At 43.5% G+C, this 20151-nt stretch overlaps 1 protein-coding gene across 1 annotated transcript in view; it reads left to right on the top strand.

Annotated features, from left to right (window-relative positions):
* The window catches only part of LOC311231625 (amyloid beta precursor protein binding family B member 2-like), a 123109-nt gene that overhangs the window by 44548 nt on the left and 58410 nt on the right, over positions 1 to 20151 (top strand). The window contains 3 exon segments of the mRNA XM_084318255.1: positions 2757 to 2864; positions 7108 to 7177; positions 15546 to 16637. Of these exon segments, the coding sequence (XP_084174381.1) occupies positions 7159 to 7177; positions 15546 to 16637 (1111 nt within the window). The 5' untranslated portion in view covers positions 2757 to 2864; positions 7108 to 7158.

Genomic DNA, 20151 nt, shown 5'->3' on the forward strand with positions numbered 1-20151 from the left:
TGTAGTTAACAAAAAGAGGCAGAGATGCAGGTAAAGAAAAAATAGATTTTATTTTTTTATATATTCAAATTTTATTTTCCCATTCGAATCCCATGCCCATCGAACGAAGCTTCGAAGCTTTGAAGTATTTAAGACAGCCCTAGTAAACAATATAACAATATAATTAACTCTGGGCACGCGCATAAGAGCAAGTAGGCAGTGTAAAAATGTCAAGGTGCAAGATGAGGGTATGTATGCCCTCTCTAATTATATTTGCTCTACAATAAATATAGTTACAATATATATATATAATCTAATAATCTGAAATCTAATCTAATATATATAATCTAAAAATGGCATAATGCTAAATAAAATGCTAAATATAATCTCTGGTGAAGTAAGTATACAGTATACACATATACAGTACATATAGCACAATGAATGGAAGCGGACATGACCGGGTAGCCTTCGGGAGAGGTGTTACTTGGACAATGCCTAGGCTAACCGGTCATGTCCGCTTCCATTCTTTGTGCTAAGCTAGGCTACCATGCAGCCAGACAGCTTTCTACTGAACGCACAGAGAGGAAACTGGTATCTATCTTCTTGTCTCTCTCTGGATAAGATGGTAAGCTAATTTCCCAAAATGTTGGCGTGTTCCTTTAACTCATTCTGCGCCAAAAACGTGAATTTTCGTGTTTCAAATCCAACCGTTGAGCGCCAAAAACGCGTTTTCTCGTTTTTTAGATCATTTTTAGTTTTTTTTCCGATTTCCCCATTCTAAACACTCGCGCGGACCTGCCTCTGTCTCCCTGGCACCGCTGCCCACGTTATAATTGCAATGACGATCTAATCCTGACAGGTGGCAGTATCACCTACCTTTTGAACTGGGTCTCTAAGGTGTCTTTCAGTGCCTCGCTACCTCCGGCTGCAGGAATCCCTTCCCCCTCAAAGTGAAGTCAGCACACAGCCATCTGACGGAGATTTGCTCGCCTGAAACCTATTGTTTCCCGTATTATAGCCAGACCCAATGCACACGAGTAATGGCGATTGCGATGGAACCACATGGATTATTCATTTTGTAGTACCTTCTGAATAAGGTAAGGTCTATTTTAGGTCTATTTTACCGAACCTAAAACATGCTTTTGTATTGATCACAGCGTCGTATTTTACCGGACCTAAAACATGCTTTTGGTAACGATCGCAACTTCGTAAAATACAAGAAACCCCATAAACGTCCTTATTTAAAACCCTAATCATCTTTTCTGTGACTTTTACTTTTTGATAAGAAAGTCTAGTGCTGGTTGAGCATTATGCATATTTTATGTTGGCCTTTGTCTATAATGTGGCCACAAAAATGGAAAGGTTTAATAATTTTTTGTTTGCACTAAGTTAATACTTTGACAAATGTTGCCTATATTTTTCAGTCAGTTTGGTCTTTGTGTGCCAAACATTATTAAAGGTAAACCTTTTTCTTACCAAATAAATGAGAAGCATGTTTAAATCAGCAATGCCTCCCCTCTTGCTGTACCAAAATCTCTCCTAGCTCTAACCGTCACTGTCAAAAGAATGTGCCTGATGTCAAATGGCCTCATTCTTTAAGTTTTTGCATGACTACGTCCTTAAGAATAACTGAAAAGTTGGATTATTTTTAGGCTATATATCTTATGTTGATGTATGGTATTTTTGGAGTGTTAAATAAAAATTAAATTAAAAACAACGTATACCGAACCGAAAACCGTAAACCTAAAACCGTGATACGAACCGAACCGTCAATTTTGTGAACCGTTCCACCCCTACTCCGATCACATCAGCTGGAGCACATACTTTATTCAAACTAAATAACTCTCATTAACTGTCAAATTAGATCAATGTGTGTAAAACTATTTGCAGTTTTGGGATATGTGTGCGATTATGTGCAAAGTAAATCTGCATTGTCTTTTGGTGAAGTGCCTCTTTACTATGGCTACAGAATTAACATGTTCATCAGTTATGAGGAGTGGGCCCCATATAAATGATTATGCCCAGGCCCCCAGTGCTGCCCCTGGATAGTATATGGTGGGATTGTTTATTGTGGGACATAAATATGCTAATTTAATAGGTTACGTAACTACAGTATATGCGTAACTGTGTGTGTGTGCGCGCATGTCTGTGTTTGTGTATATACATGTGTATATACATGAGTGCATTGTGTGTGTGTGTGTGTGTGTGTGTGTGTGTGTGTGTGTGTGTGTGTGTGTGTGTGTGTGTGTGTGTGTGTGTGTGTGTGTGTGTGTGTGTACATTAGATGCAGGGGGCATGGCAGCAGGAGTTTACAAGTCTCCCATGACATGAGGTTTATGATGGTTCCACTCAGCAAAGGACCAGACTGCAGCAAAGAAATATGAGCTTTCCACAAAATGAGCCTTATATTCCTTATACGCACATGCATACTCGCACACACACACACACACACACACACACACACACACACACACACACACACACACACACACACACACACACACACACACACACACACACACACACACACACACACACGCACACATGTACACACTCAGTCACCTCTTGTGTTTTAATCTTTGATCAGAGGGTGTGAATAATTCATGTGTCTTTATTTGACCCTTCATTGTCCTGCGGTTTCTCTCTTTCCTCTCTTCCCCCTCTCTCTCTTTCTCTCTCTTGCTCTCTCTTTCTCTCTATTTTCTCCCCCTCTCTTCTTTGCCCCCCCCCTCCCTAATGCCATCATTAATCCTGTTTTATGTGTGTATTTTTTCCAGGAAGTGGGTGCCCTGATAAAGCCCTGTGATTGGTTGAAGACAGAAGCAGTGGTTTTATCACCATGGAAGCACTCCATTGTGGAGTTGCCCATAGCCCCTAGCTCTCTGGTAGGTAGCATGTTATACCTCTCTTGATGCCCATTAACGTATTAGTCTAGAATAGTTTATAACCACACCAGTTTTCAGGCTTACACATACCTGGAAAAAAACACGTAGATGAAAGTAAGTGGAGATGTACCAGTACTGATACTGGCATTGGATATTGGGCCATCATTGGGCTCAAATAGGGTTTTGGTATCATCAGATAATTTCCCCATTACTAAACTCTGATACCAAGACACAGTAATATGTCAGAAATCAATGCAACACAACCTGAATGTCTGCCTTTTTCCCCACATAGGAGGATGTAGGATTTCTATCATCGAGAATTCATTAGAAGTTTTGATGCAGCCATTCCAAACGAATCTGTTTTGTGGAGGATCAGACAGAACTCTGTATTGGCTAATACTTACTAATACTACCAGTGTTTCCCCTAGGATTCTTTTCAGGGGGGGTGGTAGGCCCCCCAAAACTACTAGTGTTGTCGTGTCACGGATACGTGGTGTCAACAGTGTCGTCATAGACGCGCGCAGTATGTTAGTATCGGTGCATTTCTCTACATTGAGCTGAAATGAAACTATTGCACATAATTAGGTTTATTACAACACATAAATTAACTTATTTACAATTATACATACAGTAGTGACAACACACATATGAACTATTTACAATACAGGGAGGCACATACAACACTCATAACTATTTACAACCAGTGTCAGAGCGAGCTGAGGGCTCAGAGTGCACACTGGACGCTCTGACCAAAGAGTCAGTTTATCAGAGCGGAGCAGATTTTCAGAGTGAATTTATTAACTCACCTTTAACTAGGGCCCTATGAATTCCGTTTAATCTTTTCCTGTTTTTGGATTTCTCAGTTTTAAATGGTCCTGTTTTCGGATTTCTCTGATTTTATATTTTTTCCTTTGGATTTAACCAAAAAAAACAATACAAAATGATGTTTTTAACTAACTTTAATAACAGTACATCTGCAAACAGTGCCAGTGTAGTTCAATGTTCAGTGCCAGTTCAGTTATGAGGTTTCTTTTTTTCAATTCAGTTCAGTTCAATGCAGTTCAACTGCCAGTGCAGTGGAATAACTAAATAATAATTAAATAGTTAAATAATACAAAATAATAATTTGTTTAAAAGAAATCAGAAAAAAACTGTAAAATGTCATTTATTTCAAAGAGATGCCCTTTAAAGGTTCATGCTTCTCCCCATCTCTGGCTGACATCACCATTGTGATACATGATGGTTAGGCCTTTGTGTTTTCCTCAGTGAGGGATTCTCTTTTGTCGGTCAGCAGCGTTTTGTACTTGCTGAAGCTTCTCTCTGTATAATAATTTTAAAAGTTTAAATATTAACATTATCTGGCCATCCTCAGTAAATATACATTTTTATTTTTTATTTTATTATAATTTTTTCAGGGGGGGCGGGGGGGAAACTACTAATACTAGCCTAATACTTACTAATACTACCTTACTAATCCTAGCCTAATACTTACTAATATTAGCCTAATACCCACTAATGCTACCTTACTGAAGCTACCTAAAATATTAGCCTAAATACTCTGAATAGACATTAGCAATGACATGTGCTCACACACATCCATCATCTATTTGAAAGGGACATCGCTCCTGTGTGGCTCATGGCTTATCTTATGTTTGTATGAATGTTACGATGAGGCCTTTAAGTGTGATTTTCAATGTGTGGAGAGGTTCGTTTTACTTATCTAGTATTAGATATGCCTCCTCTGCACCACACACACACACACACACACACACACACACACACACACACACACACATACACACACACACACACACACACACACACACACACACACACACTAAGGATGGTGCATCACGTCACACACACTAGGGATGGGCAAGAGTAATTTTCCAGATTGCAGTGAAAGGATTCTTGGATCAACGCAAGATTGATACCATAGCCCTTACCTTGACTAGGATGTACTCCAAAAAGAATATTCCAATTATCTTTAAGTATTGATGTAGATCGTGTTGCCAACATAATCCACCAAAGAACATGAACCGGGAGTGCTTGATTCTCCTCAATCCATGCGTTATAAACGCTTGTCCTGCCCGACAAGGAAAACCCGGACCGGACTTAGATCGACGCACAGCCCAAGCCAGAGAGTTTCAAAGGATGTGCAATACCGGCCGCAGACTCATTCCCAATGATAACACAGGCTCCCTCGATGGATTATGAATGGGAATATCGAATAAAAGAAATAACGATAGAAAACCCGACTTTTCTCGGGTTTGGCGCTCAAGCATCGGCGAGTTAACCCGACTTTATTCGTGAGTGGCGTCCAATGAGTTAATGGTCCCATTTGACCCATCTCAAACCCACAACCGATCCTCTCAAACAGTTGTGATTGGAGGATCAAGAAAAGAGGGCGGGGGCGGCTGAGTGGCGCAGTGGGCAAGGCGCTCGCCACTAACGCAGGAGATGCTGGTATCGAGCCCAGCTCTCGGCATTGCTACCGGCTTGGCCGGCCGTCATACTAACACAATTGGCAGTGTTAGAGGGTGGGAAAGCCGGTGGGTGGGGATTGGACGTTGTGGACAGCGACTCCTACAGGTCGGTTGGGTGACGCCGGTGCGGCGGAAACAGGAAGTATCGGGGGCAGCATGAGCCTCCCACACGTTACTCCTCGCCACTGAGAGTTCGAGCTGCTGCGGTGAAAAGATGCGACAGGCTGCCTCCTCGTGTACCGGAGGGGACACGTGATGCAAGGCTTCTATCCTCACCACAGCCGACCAGTGGGAGGCATAGTCTAGCAACGTTCAAGACAGGGGAGGGAAGAATTGGAAACATGAAATTGGGATGGGAGAAAAATAGAAAATAGGGAGAAAAAGTGGATATACATTTTTTTTTAAAAAGAGGGCGGGTTTGTGATAGGTTAATTGCTTGAATAAAGTAGTCAAGACTCTCCAATAGGTCCAATATTATGACAGGGGTGGCTGGATAGCGTAGAGGTCTAAGCACTCGCCTACCACTGCAGAGACTCTGGGTTCGAATCCAGCTGTCATCGGTACCTCCAGCTTGGTCAGTCGTCCCTACAAACACAATTGACAGCGTTCACGGGTGGGAAGCCGGTGGGGTATGAGTCCTGGTCATTGCAAACATCGCCTCCTACTGGTCAGTCGGGGCGCCTGTTCAGCAGGGAGGGGATCTGGGGGAAATGGCGCGAACCTCCGCACACGTTACGTTCTCCCAGTGAAACTCCTCGCTGTCAAAAGAAGGAGCTGGCTTCTCCCCAGACCGACATTAGGGCAATGCGCGCAATGACCAGGAAGGGAATTGGCATAATGACTAAATTGGGATGGGTGAAAAAGATAGAAAGATAAAAAGAATTATAAAATAAAATAATGACTATCAACTCCAGCCATTTTTTCCCCGTTAGTATGTTTCCTCCCCTCTCAGCTGCATCCCAGCGGTACATCGGGGGTCACCACGAGCTAGCATGGTCGCTAGCAAACTCTCCACTTCAACTAACGTAAATCAAAGTAAATAAACCGACTTCTTACACACAATTGCTCGGTGTACGTTCAAACAGCCTCGTCGCCCACTTTTTGTTATATTCCCAGACTTTCCATCATCCTTATAATAATATATAACTCGGGAGATGGACTTGCAGTTGACTGTGGTTTAATGCTGGGTACATTCACAAACAAAAAGGAACCCAGTGCGCACATTATCCACAAACCCTTGCCTCCTCAAATATGGCAAGCCATACACATCAAAACACACCACACAGGATTCCTTGTAACCACTCGAGTACCCTCGTAACAGACGCGTAATCGTGCCCATCCCCAACACACAAACACACACACACACACACACACACACACACACACACACACACACACACACACACACACACACACACACACACACACACACACACACACACACACCTACACACACACACACACACACACACACACACACACACTGGGGATGGTGCACCATGTCAACACACACACACACACACACACACACACACACACACACACACACACATACACACACACACACACGCACATGCACTGTGTTAGTGTAGTAGTCAGTCCACTGCTTTAGAGCGTTGTAGCGTTTCCATAGCTACCAGCTGCAGCTGGGTTCCACATGGGTGGCGACTGTCTCCGGGGGAAACTGTTGAAGTGAGGATTTTCAGAATTCCTTTTTTTCATGTTTCCTTTCCTCTTCTTTCTCCTGCCATGTTCAGATCTGCAGCTGCAGCAGCTCCTGAACCCTGAACCGTGACCAACTGCAGTCCATGACTGACCTCTTATCAGGTAACACACACACACACACATGCACACACACACACACACACACACACACACTGTGGGCTTTCACAACATGGAATGCATCTCCATACTTACTGTACACATTGTTTACTGTGAAATTTGATTAAACCGTTAAGGGTGGAATTCAATCCACCAGTATAAGTCTCTTAAGAAGTGGTTACCAGCAAATGACTGTGGGCAGCTGGGAATCGTTAACTTGCCTTGCTATGGCAGCACACAATAAAGGAAAATGAACCCATATCATATTTTGAGGCTCACTTGGAATTGAACATGTGTTATCTATTCTCGGTTCAATTGAATACATTGCATTACACTTTTAGAATATGTGGTTGGTAGGGTTGGGCGGTATCCATTTTTCCCTAGTCCCCAGATATTGCCGGGAACGCATGCACACATGGTGTCACAAAACAAACCAAGAGCATGCCAGCCCAAGCATCGCACAACATTAGTGTCCTGCACATAACTAGTTATAAGGTTCTGTTACGGCGTGGGTAGAGGGGTGTTGGACCCAGGTGCAGTGAAGAACAGACACGATGAGAGACAGTTCTTGATTCTCGAATATGAGCACTGCCCCTTTAATTCGAGTGCGTGGCTCAAAAACAAAGGGAGAGAGCAAGTCTCCAATACATGCTAAACGCTTTATAATAATGAACACGGTAATAATACAATAAAGGGGAAAAGAAAGGGAAGACAGCAAGTCTCCAAAATGCACTAAATAATAAGCACGTCACACGACAATGCTGCATTATGCTCGTAGTAGAAAAGACTTTAAATAACGATTACGATAAACGGCAATCATAAGGACATGGCGTCTTCGACAAAATAGCACAACAAGAATGTCCTCCGTGGCAAGGAGCGATAATGCCTTCACAATGATACACAAGACTACTCACTGTAACTGTTCAGTGAACGACTGACAATGTGAATAGCAAACAAGGAGGACATATGAAGCAGAGTATACTATACACACCAGGTACCAATTAGGGCAATCAGGGCAGAAACACAGGTAATCACCACTGGGCAACGCCAGGGCTTTTGCTCCCAGGTGAGAGCAAAACCCCAAACGTTACCGGTACAGTACCTGACGTTGCCACACACACCTGGCTGTTACCGCTGCCCCCCCACAAGCACAGCACAACACCACATACACACACACACACACACACACACACACACACACACACACACACACACACACACACACACACACACACACACACACACACACACACACACACACACACACACACACACACACACACACACACACACACACACACACACACACACACACACACACACACAAGGTCGCCCTTGTCTCTCAAATGCAATCCAAAATGTTGGCAAAGTAAAACTAATGTTACATTAGATGAATGTCAACCCATCACCACATTTTCCTGGTAACTACTCGCTAATACGCTCGCCCTTGCCATCTTGGTAGACTCTCCACCTCTTTTGAAAATCAACTATCCCAAAAAAGATATCTATATTTTAGGTTAGGGTGGGACGTGAGCAGGGGCGGATTTAGGATTGTAGGAGATCCGGGGATTTTTTTTACTTCGACACCACAACCGTTAACTTATACCACCACCTTAAAGCAGACAAAAGGCACTAAAGAACACTTAAATTCACACCCTTTAATTAATGAAGCAAACTATAATAATTTATAATAATAATAATAATAATAATAATAATAATAATAATAATAATAATAATAATAATAATAATAATAATAATAATAATACACTGTGTTTGTATAGCACCTTTCATACAAGAATTGCAGCTCAAAGTGCTTCACAGCAGTACAAAAAGAGCACAACATTGGCAGATCAAGAGCAATGCATAAAGTGCAGACATAAAGCATAAAATAGATAGCAGTAAAATAGACAAAGTCAAGGTAAGACATAGAACATTAAATCACATCGTTTTTCATATTAGGATCTAAGATCTAGGGTTAACTCGCCGAACGTTGAGCGGCAGGACCCCCGAAAACCAGAGTATAGTCGGGTTTTCATCGTTGTTTCTTTTATTCGATATTTCCATTCATAAAGACATGCCGGCAGCCTGTGTTATCACATATCTTAAAAGCTATGTTTCTAAGGTGGAAGAATTATGTTTTTGTCAACTTGTTGATTGTGATTTAAAGCTTAGGTCTGAGTCTACCATAACACCAAGACTTAACTCACTCAAATACAGTTAGCAGCTGGATAGACTACAGATGGAAATTAGCTTCTGCTAAATCTGGTGCAAACATATTTTCATGTAACAATGATTAATTGTAAAAAAAAAAAAAAAAAAATTATATATATATATATATTTTTTGAAAATAGATTCGGGGCTTTTCAGAAAACATTCGGGGCTTGAGCCCAAGTAGCCACCCCCTAGCCCCGCCCCTGGACGTGAGGTCTCCACTGTGGTTAAGGTTAGGTTTTCCCCCCTCCTTCTTTTTTCCGATTTTTCTCCCATTCCACTGTTAGTCGTTATGCCAATTCCCAACCCCCTTCCTGGTTGTTGCGCACTTTCCCCTACTGTTGGTCCGAGAGGCCGGAGACTGTCACATGCTTTCCTCCGACGCATTTGCAGCCAGCCGGCAGCCAGCCTGGCCGCGCAGATTCTCACTGGGAGAGTGTAACGTGTGGGAGGCCGCACTACCTCTCACCAGATCCTACCTTCGCTGAGCAGGCGCCCCGACCAAACTGTAGGGGTCGCTGTCCACAACGCCCAGGACCCACCCACGGCTCCCCTCCCCCTAACTCAGCCAAATGAGTTAGTATAGCGATTAGCCCGAGCCAAGGCAATGCTGACTCTCCGGGAGTCGAGACCGCAGCCTCTTGCATTGGTGACGAGCACAATCTCCGCTACGCCACCTGACCACCCAAGGTTAGGGTTAAGTAGGGCTGAAAGTGTGTATCGGATTCGTCTGAAATCTTTTCGATATCAGTCGATTCAATACAGTGGATTCAATACAGATACAATACAGAAAACTATACTCTGCTGAGTTATATGCGTTATATGCGCTGCACGAGCCAATCAGAGGCTTTGTTCAAAAGCATTCAAAAACGGCAATCCATCCAGAATAGCGCTGCTAGGATCCTGATGAGGGTGCGCAAACATGACCACATCACCCCATCCTCAGATCACTACACTGGCTCCCCGTGGAACACAGGATCGAGTACAAGGTCTCCCTCCTCACTCACCAGTGTGTACACGGTGGTGCCCCTGCCTACCTCAAGGAACTCCTCACCCCCCAGTCCTCCTCACGCTCCCTCCGCTCCGGCACAGCCTACCTCCTCAAAGCCCCCAGGACTAAGCTGCACACCATGGGCGATCGAGCCTTCTGCTCGGCCGCACCCAGACTGTGGAATGGTCTCCCCAACCACCTGAGAGCACCACAAACTGTTGACACTTTTAAACGTGGACTCAAGACCTACCTTTTTAGAAAGGCCTTTTTGTTTTGTTTTTATGTCTTATTATTATGTTGTTCTGCTATGTGTTCTGCTTTTTTTTTTATATATATTTTTATTTTATTCTTTTAACTCTGTAGCACTCTGAGATTCTCAGGAATGTAGGGTGCATTACAAATGAATTGTATTATTATTATTATTATTATTATTATTATTATTATTATTATTATTATTATTATTATTATTATTATTATTATTATTATTATTATTATTATTATTATTATTATTATTATTATTATTATTATTATTATTATTATTATTTTTTCTTTCTTTTCTTTTTATATTATTTTTTTTATTATTATTATTATTTTTTTTTTTTTATTATTATTATTATTATTATTATTATTATTATTATTATTATTATTATTATTATTATTATTATTATTATTATTATTATTATTATTATTATTATTATTATTATTATTATTATTATTATTATTATTATTATTATTATTATTATTATTATTATTATTATTATTGTTACATTTTGAATGGGTTGAACAGCCATTTATCTTGGAACAAACATGCTGTTTGTCTCACTGACACTGATGAGATGAACTACCTAGGTATTGCAATTTAGTAAAAACAAATTTGAAATCCTGCCAAACTGCATCACAGCCTGGTCTGGGAACAGCACAGCCTCAGACCACAAGTCCCTACGGAGGGTAGTGAGAACAGCCGAAAAGGTCACAGGGGTGACTCTGCCCGCCACAGCTGACATCCACGAAAGGCCACCAACATAGCAGCTGACCCCTCACCTCTCCCACCTCAATAGAGAACCTTGAAACTTGGCTTCGAATGACACAGCATTTCTTCTTCTAATGGGTTTTCCAGCAGACTAGGCAGTAGGCACGACTGGTGCATCGCTGCCATCCACCGGTTGATAGAACCCACTTGTGACGCACAATGAAGGGATGTGGATAACATCAAATCTCAGTTGTGTGGAAGTTCCTTTCAAGGCCTTTTGTTCACACCTCCCCTTCCCCCCGGTATCCTCCTTTTCCTCTCCTCTCACCTGGTCACCCCCCCCCCCCCCCCCCCCCCCCCCCCACTCTCTTTTGTCCCAGAAAGACTCAACTTGCAGAATGAGGGGGGTGCTTGACCCATTCTCCTGGCCAGAGAAAGTCAAGTCCTCTACTGAACTCCTGACCTAAATTGTATTTCATTAGCCATGTTTTAACAATACATTTGTATCAACCATGAAGATTTAACCATGCACATGGTTAACCTCTCCTCCACAAAATACTCCCTAACTAATGAAACAAAAGAAAACGAAACAAAGCAAAACGGCGGGAAATGCTCTCTTGGCGCTTCCTCCAGTTGTTGTGCTGAAAAGTCCTTCAGTTTCAGATGGTTTTGAGCTGCCATCACTTCTGTTTTATCACTCTTTGCTGCTTCGCTGGTGCAGTTAATCACCATAGCTATAAATGCCAAGAACTGTCTTTTCCCCAACCAGATATACTCCAGTTCCCCTCTTCCAGACTGTTTTACCTGACTAGGCTCCCTGTCTCACCGCCTCAGCATAATGACACATCATCAATTACCCAGGTTTTGTTTACCTCAACTTCCGGAACCTTCCTTGGGTGTTGGAGAGACGTGGCCTCATGAGCGCTTCCACAGTTCACACATTCAACTGGCTCTTCACACAGCTCTGAATCACATGCCAACTTGAAGCTACGTGTCCAAATGTTTGACATCTCCTGCACTGCGGGAAACGGTAAAAAAGGGTCACACTGGGGATCTGAATTCTCTCCTCACCTTGTGCCCGTGCTTCAGTTGGCAATTCATCCCTTTCAAACCTCAGCCACACCAGGCGGCTGGGTGGCGCAGCGGACTAAGCGCTCGTCACCAACGCGAGAGACACTGGTATCGAATCCGGCTGTCAGCGTTGCCTTCGGCTTGGCCGGCCGTCATACTGGCTCAATTGGCAGAGTCAGCGGGAGGGAAGCCGGTGGGGTGGTATTCTGGTCGTTGTAAACAGCGACTCCTACAGGTCGGTCAGGGCACCTGCACAGCAAGGGAGGGAGATGGTGAGGGTAGTGTGACCTCCCACACGTTACACTTCACCAATGAGAGTCCGCGCTGGCAGGTGAAAAGATGCTGCTGGCTGTGTCCTATGTCTCGGAGGAAGCATCTGATAGACTTCAGGGCTCCCTAGACCGACCAGTGGCGGGCACATGCGAGCAACGACCAGGAAGGGAAGGCGAGGAATCGGCATAACGACTAAATTTGGATGGGAGAAAAACACAGAAAAACAGGATGAGAAAAAGTTAAAAAAATTAAAATAAACTCAGCCACACCGACAAGCTCTGCTCTCTCCGTCTCACTGCTGTAGTGCGTCAGACACCTCGCCTCACAAACTCCTCCAGAGTCCTTGGATATCTCAACATCCCAGTCGATTGGCACAGGACAAATGACACCTTTCAACAGGCCCTTTTTCCTGAACCTGATGATTTCCTATCTTTGTTCATTTGAACGCATGACTCTGTTGTCTCAAAGACACACACTCAACATTGAAAATTGTTGCATAATCCTCTTTTCTTAAATTGTTCCTAATTTCGTTTTCCAACCACTCCTGTACTTCAAACGAGTCTAGTAAAACAATGTCTTCTAAATTTCCAATTAATTTCACTCCAACTGGCTGGTCTCACCTGGGTCTTGAGTGGTTTGTTCTTTAGTCGATGATCGAAGGGTTGGTGGTTCGAATCACGCTCAAGCCCATGTCCATCCCATTGCCGTTGTGTCCTTGGGCAAGACACTTAACCTACTTGCCTTGTATGAATGTGTATGCATGTGAATGAATGTTGGTGGTGGTCGGAGGGGCCGTAGGCGATGATTATTCGCCACGCTTCCGTGAGTCTGCCTCAGGGCAACTCTGGCTGCAATTGTAGCTTACCACCACCGGTATGACTGTGTATGAACGAATAATGGACTCTGTGAAGCGCTCTGAGTCAGAGAAGAGCGCTATATAAATCCAATCCATTATTATTATTATTAGTGTCTTTTTGGTCATCGTCACCACTCCTCGGCTTCCTTTTGTTCCATTCCTCCTAAGTGGTGGTGGACTTGCAAACCATTCGGGGCTCTGTCCCCTTCTTGCCGTTGCAGTCGGCCTATATTCTGGGCTTGTTGTAATTTGTCTATATGGATTCAAACCTGGTGCAGTAGGTCTATATGGACTATATTCTGGGCTTGTTGTAATTTGTCTATATGGATTCAAACCTGGTGAAGTAGGTCTATTATATGGACTATATAGGGAGGTGTAGTCTGACGTCACTGGCTGTTCCACCCGTATAGAGATTCATCATTGGGAAAATGGATTATCGGCTATTGTAACAATTCTGCCGCATGGAAATTGACAAGCTTCCATTTTTGCACAAAATGAGTTCCCTTCTACCACTAACATTATTGTTTAAGCATTTTTGTTTGAAATAAAGGTAGTTATAAGGTTTTTAATTCAGTAAATGTAGTTCTTTTTTTACGACAAATTAAAGTCATTTACCAGTAGGCAGCCTGTTGTTCAGTAGGGCAGTCTAATGCTGTCGCCTAATCAACGTCACGGCAAGCTAGCTAACGTTAATGTTACCCCGCTAAACGTACTAGACGTTAGCAATGTCTACTGTCGTGAACCATTTTAAATTGGGGCATGTAGAGGAGTTTTGGGAACGAGTAAAATGTGCAGGTTCAGGTTTATTTCTGTCAATGTGCTGGTTCTGTAGGACTGCATCAGTCAACACCCTTGGACGCTCCTCCCTCCTGGGTGTCCACTGGAATGGACAACTTCATTGGATTTATTTATTCTCAAATATTTTAAATCATACGATTAAATATTGATTAAAATAAAAAGCTGAATATTATTTTGTGTGGCATGTTTCCAAATAAGATTGTTCACAACGAAATGCTTTCTACCTTAAATTTGTTGGTTAGAAGATGACCTCCGTGATCAATCTCGCTCTCAGTGAAGTTTCTCATTTTAGTTTGCTTAGCCATTATTCCACATTCCACAAACAGGCATGTTCCCATGGGGGTGTTTAATGACCATATATGGTTAATTGGGGGCGGTTCAGTATGCAAATACTTAGAATAGTGCATAGACGGTAAGAACAATTGGTATTTATCAACACGGAGTACTTGCATGTGTGCGTACGACCTGTGTATGCACGTTTGATAAATCCCGATAAATCCAGAGCGAAAATAGAACACGCATTATTGACAAATGAGGGCCCATGCCTCCTCCTATCCATCATCCCCTTCCCCAACGGTGGCCAGTCTTCCATGCACATTTTCACGATCCTAATCTTGTCAAAAACGGATCATTTGGAAAAAATGTATTGTCACAAAGTTATCTTTGTGATAACTTCCTTCTTGCACCACGCCTCACAGCTGAGGTTTTCCAAGTTGCTTCCAACCCAGTGTCAGTCAAGTAGCACTCTTCCTATAGCACTCTCCACCCACTGACACAGTGTTTTTCAATACTCAACAGTATTGAAGCAATTCAGATCGATACCAGAAAAGTAGCACATTTCTATTACCCAGCCCTAGGGTTAAGGTTAGGTTCATGAACAACCTTTTAGGTGGAAATTAGGACGAGTTCTAGAGTTGCAGCTTGGCCAACAAGTGAAATGTTAAGACGGTATTGAAATGGATCGTTCTTTTCAAATATATTGGTCTACGGTGTTAGCGTAATACCACCCCAACCCTAGCTGTTGATAATTCATAGTGTGAAAGCACAAGAACTGAAGTTCTTTTGATGCAGATGATCACTATCCACCCGTAAAATACAAATGTAATGTACTGTAATGTGAACGAGCCTTAGATGAAAATCTGAAAATGAAAATCTATGAAAATGTATCTGTGGATCTACATTCTTTCTATTTTTCTCTCTATAGTCGAGCCCACGTGTGCCATGATGATGATGTCAGTGGATGTGACCAATCGTAACGGCCCCGCCGCCACTCCGCCCACCTCACTAAGCCTTCGCTCCTCCCACAATCAACTTCTAAGCGGTGATGTCATTAAACAGGGTTCTGGCACGCCCCCAAAGTGTCGTAAGAAGTATGCCCTCACTAGTATCCAGTCCGCTATGGGCCTCGGAGAAGGAGTACCGTCATCATCATCATCACCACAGTCATCACCACAGTCATCGACGACCCCAAACAACCCCAAACTCGCCAAGAATGGCGTCAACCAACAACGCAAAGCCGCTGAACACCAGGACCATAACAGAAACACGACCCGTCTCGACCCAACGGACCCCGAGCCCGGCTCCGCTGTAGCGGAGGACCTCAATGTCAACACAAACTCCGACCAGGATGGTCAGACGCTGACCAATAACGACCGAGAAGACGGTGACATCATCAAGCTAGACTGTGACCCCGACTCTGACGTGAATACCAACCAAGAGCCAGATCAGAAAACGGTATCGGACTTGGACTGTAACGTCAACAACACAGACCTGGAGCTCAAGCTGAACGCCAACGTGAGTCTGGGCTTCGACACCAACGTCGAGACGGAGGATGGCGATGACATCAGCATCCTGTCTGAGAAGGAAATTATGTCAAAGATGAAGATTGAGGAGGACGGGGATGAGGTGGAGGAGGAGGAGGAGAAGGAGGAGGAGAAGAAGAGGCCTCTGCTGATGATAAAAAGCGAAAGTCCGGTGAACAACCAGAAGGTTCCACCAGGTCAAGGACTCATCACCGACATCCAGCCCAGCCTCAAGCTCCTCAAATCGGGCAAAGACTCGCCAGTGCCTCCCCCTCCGTCTCCCCCCAGGCAGGCCAGCCCGGAAGACACTCCTCTGCTCTCTGTGGCCTCCTGCTCCTCCTCATCCTCCTCCTCCTCCCCGGAGACCAAGAAGGACAGGCGGACCGGACCAAAGACGGACTGCGCTCTGAACCGCATCCAGAATCTGAATCCCAGTGACGAGGAGTCCAGCTGGACCACGCTGTCTCAGGAGAGCAACTCCCCAGAGGAGACAGGTACACACACACACACACACACACACACACGCACACACACACACACACACACACGCACACACACACACACACACACACACACACACACACACACACACACACACACACACACACACACACACACACACACACACACACACACACACACACACACACACACACACACACACACACACACAGAACATGCTGTTAAACATGTGTATGTGATTTGGGATGGGTTTCTTAAAAGTCACTCTTTGACTGTGTGAGAGTGTGTGTCAGCTGCTCTAGTTTTGTAGTCCTCTGCTGTTTAGTGGTTTCCCTGCCTTCCCTCTTGATGACATGCTCTCTCTCAGCGTGACCAAGGGTGTGTGTGAATGTGTGTTCGCGCATATGTGCATGCGTGTGTTCGTGCATGTGTGTGTGTGTGTGTGTGTTTGCGCCCTCACTCTGAACTGAATAACAAACGCTAAAGCCTTCTGTAAATCTCTCAGAATCCCTTTGGAACAGGAAGTGGCCTCAGGGGCTGGATGGGATGCTGGGTCAGCTGCTTCCTCTTTCAAGCTGTGTGTGTGTGTGTGTGCGTGTGTGTGTGTGTGTGTGTGTGTGTGTGTGTGTGTGTGTGTGTGTGTGTGTGTGTGCGCGTGCGTGTGTGTTTTAGGGTCCTAGCTGTTTTGGGTTGTAACTTTAGCTGTATACTGTACATAGTGTGTACGGCTGTTTCAGTTGGTCAATGGCTTCAGAAGTAGTTGAAGTTGTGTTTGACAGGTGAAGGTTAAATCTATCGTCTCTTTCTCCCTCTCCCTCTCTCTCTCTTGCTTTCCCGTTTCTAATCAATCACCCTCTTCTTGTGCCAGATCTTTTCTCTCTCTCTCTCTCTCTCTCTCTCTCTCTCTCTCTCCCTCTCTCTCTCTCTCTCTCTCTCTCTCTCTCTCTCTCCTCTCTCTCTCTCTCTCTCTCTCTCTCTCTCTCTCTCTCTCTCTCTCTCTGTCTCTGTCTCTCTGTCAAATTCAAATTCAAAATAGGCTTTATTGGAATGAATCAAAGTACTTATTGCCAAAGCAAGTCCAACATACAAACAATAACATATAAGCAATCAAAAATACCATAACATTACCAATAACAGTAAAACAATCAACAGAAACTGATTACGTAAATTACAATGTAGATGTTACGATGTAGATGTTACGATGTAGTGGTCTCTCTCTCTGTCTCTCTCTCCCTCTCTCTGCATCTCTCTCCCTCTCTCTGTCTGTCTGTCTGTCTGTCTGTCTGTCTGTCTGTCTGTCTGTCTGTCTGTCTGTCTGTCTGTCTGTCTGTCTGTCTGTCTGTCTGTCTGTCTGTCTGTCTGTCTGTCTGTCTGTCTGTCTGTCTGTCTGTCTGTCTGTCTGTCTGTCTGTCTGTCCGTCCGTCCGTCCTTGGTGTCCTTCTCTAACCTTGTCTGCCGTCACTCTTTTCTCCGTCATGCTTCGTTCTCTTCTCATTCCCCTTTATTCTCTTTTTCCTCTCCTTCCCGCCTGTCTCTCTATATCTTGCTGCAATGCACCTAGCTAAGCACGGTGGTCGTAAACATCACTGTGGAATGCATACACACGCACACAAATATAATTCACTCACCCCGCCCCCCCTTCCCTGACACACACACACACACACACACACACACACACACACACACACACACACACACACACACACACACACACACACACACACACACACACACACACACACACACACACACACACACACACACACACACACACACACACACACACACACACACACACACACACACACACACACTAGGAGTTGACCGTTTATCGGTCCAGCCAATAATCGGCTCCAATATTCTTAATTTTTCATTTAATCTGTATCCTTTTTTTAAATAAAATAGCTTTTTATGTGACGCACTCCACAGACGCACCGCCGTCTCTGTAAGGCACAGTCTGACTCCATGCCCCGCCCACAACATGATTGGATTGGTTGAAATGCTCAGAGTGACGAGTAGATGGGCCAAACAACACTCTTCTCTGTGATATTATTGTTCAAACATTCCATGTTTTACAAAGTATTCTATTTAACACATGTTTGTTTAAAGGCAGCTTTCTGTTTTTCTCTAATTTTTTTTTAAATGCAATGCGACTGAATATCGCCCCCAAATATCAGCTATCGGCCTCCGTGATTGCTAATAATTGGTTATTGTATCAGTCAAGCCCTACTACACACACACACACGCACGCACGCACGCACGCACACACACACACACACTTGAGCCTGTCTGTATCATGTACCATGGTGCAGTGTTTGTTACAAGGAGAGGCTTGGGCCTAAAAAAATTAATGGTTTGGTTCCGGTTGCTGACGACCCTGCCGATTTAGGTACGACCCAATTTATTTTATGAGTACAAAATAAATAAATAAATAAATTGTAAAAAAAAAGAATTCCCAATAAAGTTTCATAAAAATCTTAGTCAAACCTTTAGTATTATGGATATTAAACATGCTGGCAGAGTACATGCATCCATGTTGTCGTGAATATTTTAATTAAATAAAGAAATTCCCTATCCATAGTCGCAAAAATTCTTTAAAAATAAATTCCCTACCTACCCATGGCCTTAACTGACAACCAACAGGAACCAAACCAAATTTTTTTTTAGGCCTTAGTCATCAATGTGACTTTCACTGATTCTGTCTTCCATGATATGGCTATGATGTCTTTCTCCTACCAGCAGCAAAGACAGAAAGTCTTCTGTCCTCCATTCAGGGCTATGACTTAGAGACGGCTAGTTTTGAAGACATTTTTTAAGGTTTCCGACGACATGCCCTGCCAGCTAGCGAGGTCACAATACCAGGGCTATAAATAGTCACTGCCTAATACCACTGAATGCATCAGTAATTCTTGATACCTATTTTCAATATCATGGCAAAAGAAAAGGAAAAAAGTATATCCATTTATCATTCATGTTCTGCAATTCCAATACCAGTCTGTACTTCTACCGAAACAGAGAGAAGCGAGAACCGCACCGCTTTACTTAGCAAGGCATCGACTCGTGACAGATGTAGATAATACCAGCCACGGTGATGTAATGGGACTGCTGTAATAAAAATGGCTTTTAAAGGTTTGAATAGCACTCAGTACAACAACACAGTGCACACACACACACACTATAGCTCAAGTGAAGCATTATATTCAGAATGTTCAGCGTTATATAAAGAACATGTGCATGACATTCCCCTTGGATACAAATGATGTTATCATTTTTAACAACAACGTAAGGGGAGATAAAGTTCGGCTGGAGTTGAAGCAGTTAAAGGAGATATTTATTATTATTATATTAGTCACAGGCCGTATCCCCAGCTGTGGGGGGTTACTGCTGAGAACAGAGAGGCGTGCTGTTGTTGTCATCGGGGCCACTCAAGCTGGCCTTCGCTCTCATGTTGCCTCATGCCTACCTACCTTACCAGCAGATCTGGTAACTTTCGCTCTGTCATCTGTGAATAGTAGGGGTGGGAATCACCAGAGGCCTCACGATACG

Source organism: Notolepis coatsorum, assembly GCF_963971535.1.
Source record: "Notolepis coatsorum genome assembly, chromosome: 7".
Lineage (NCBI taxonomy): Eukaryota > Metazoa > Chordata > Actinopteri > Aulopiformes > Paralepididae > Notolepis > Notolepis coatsorum.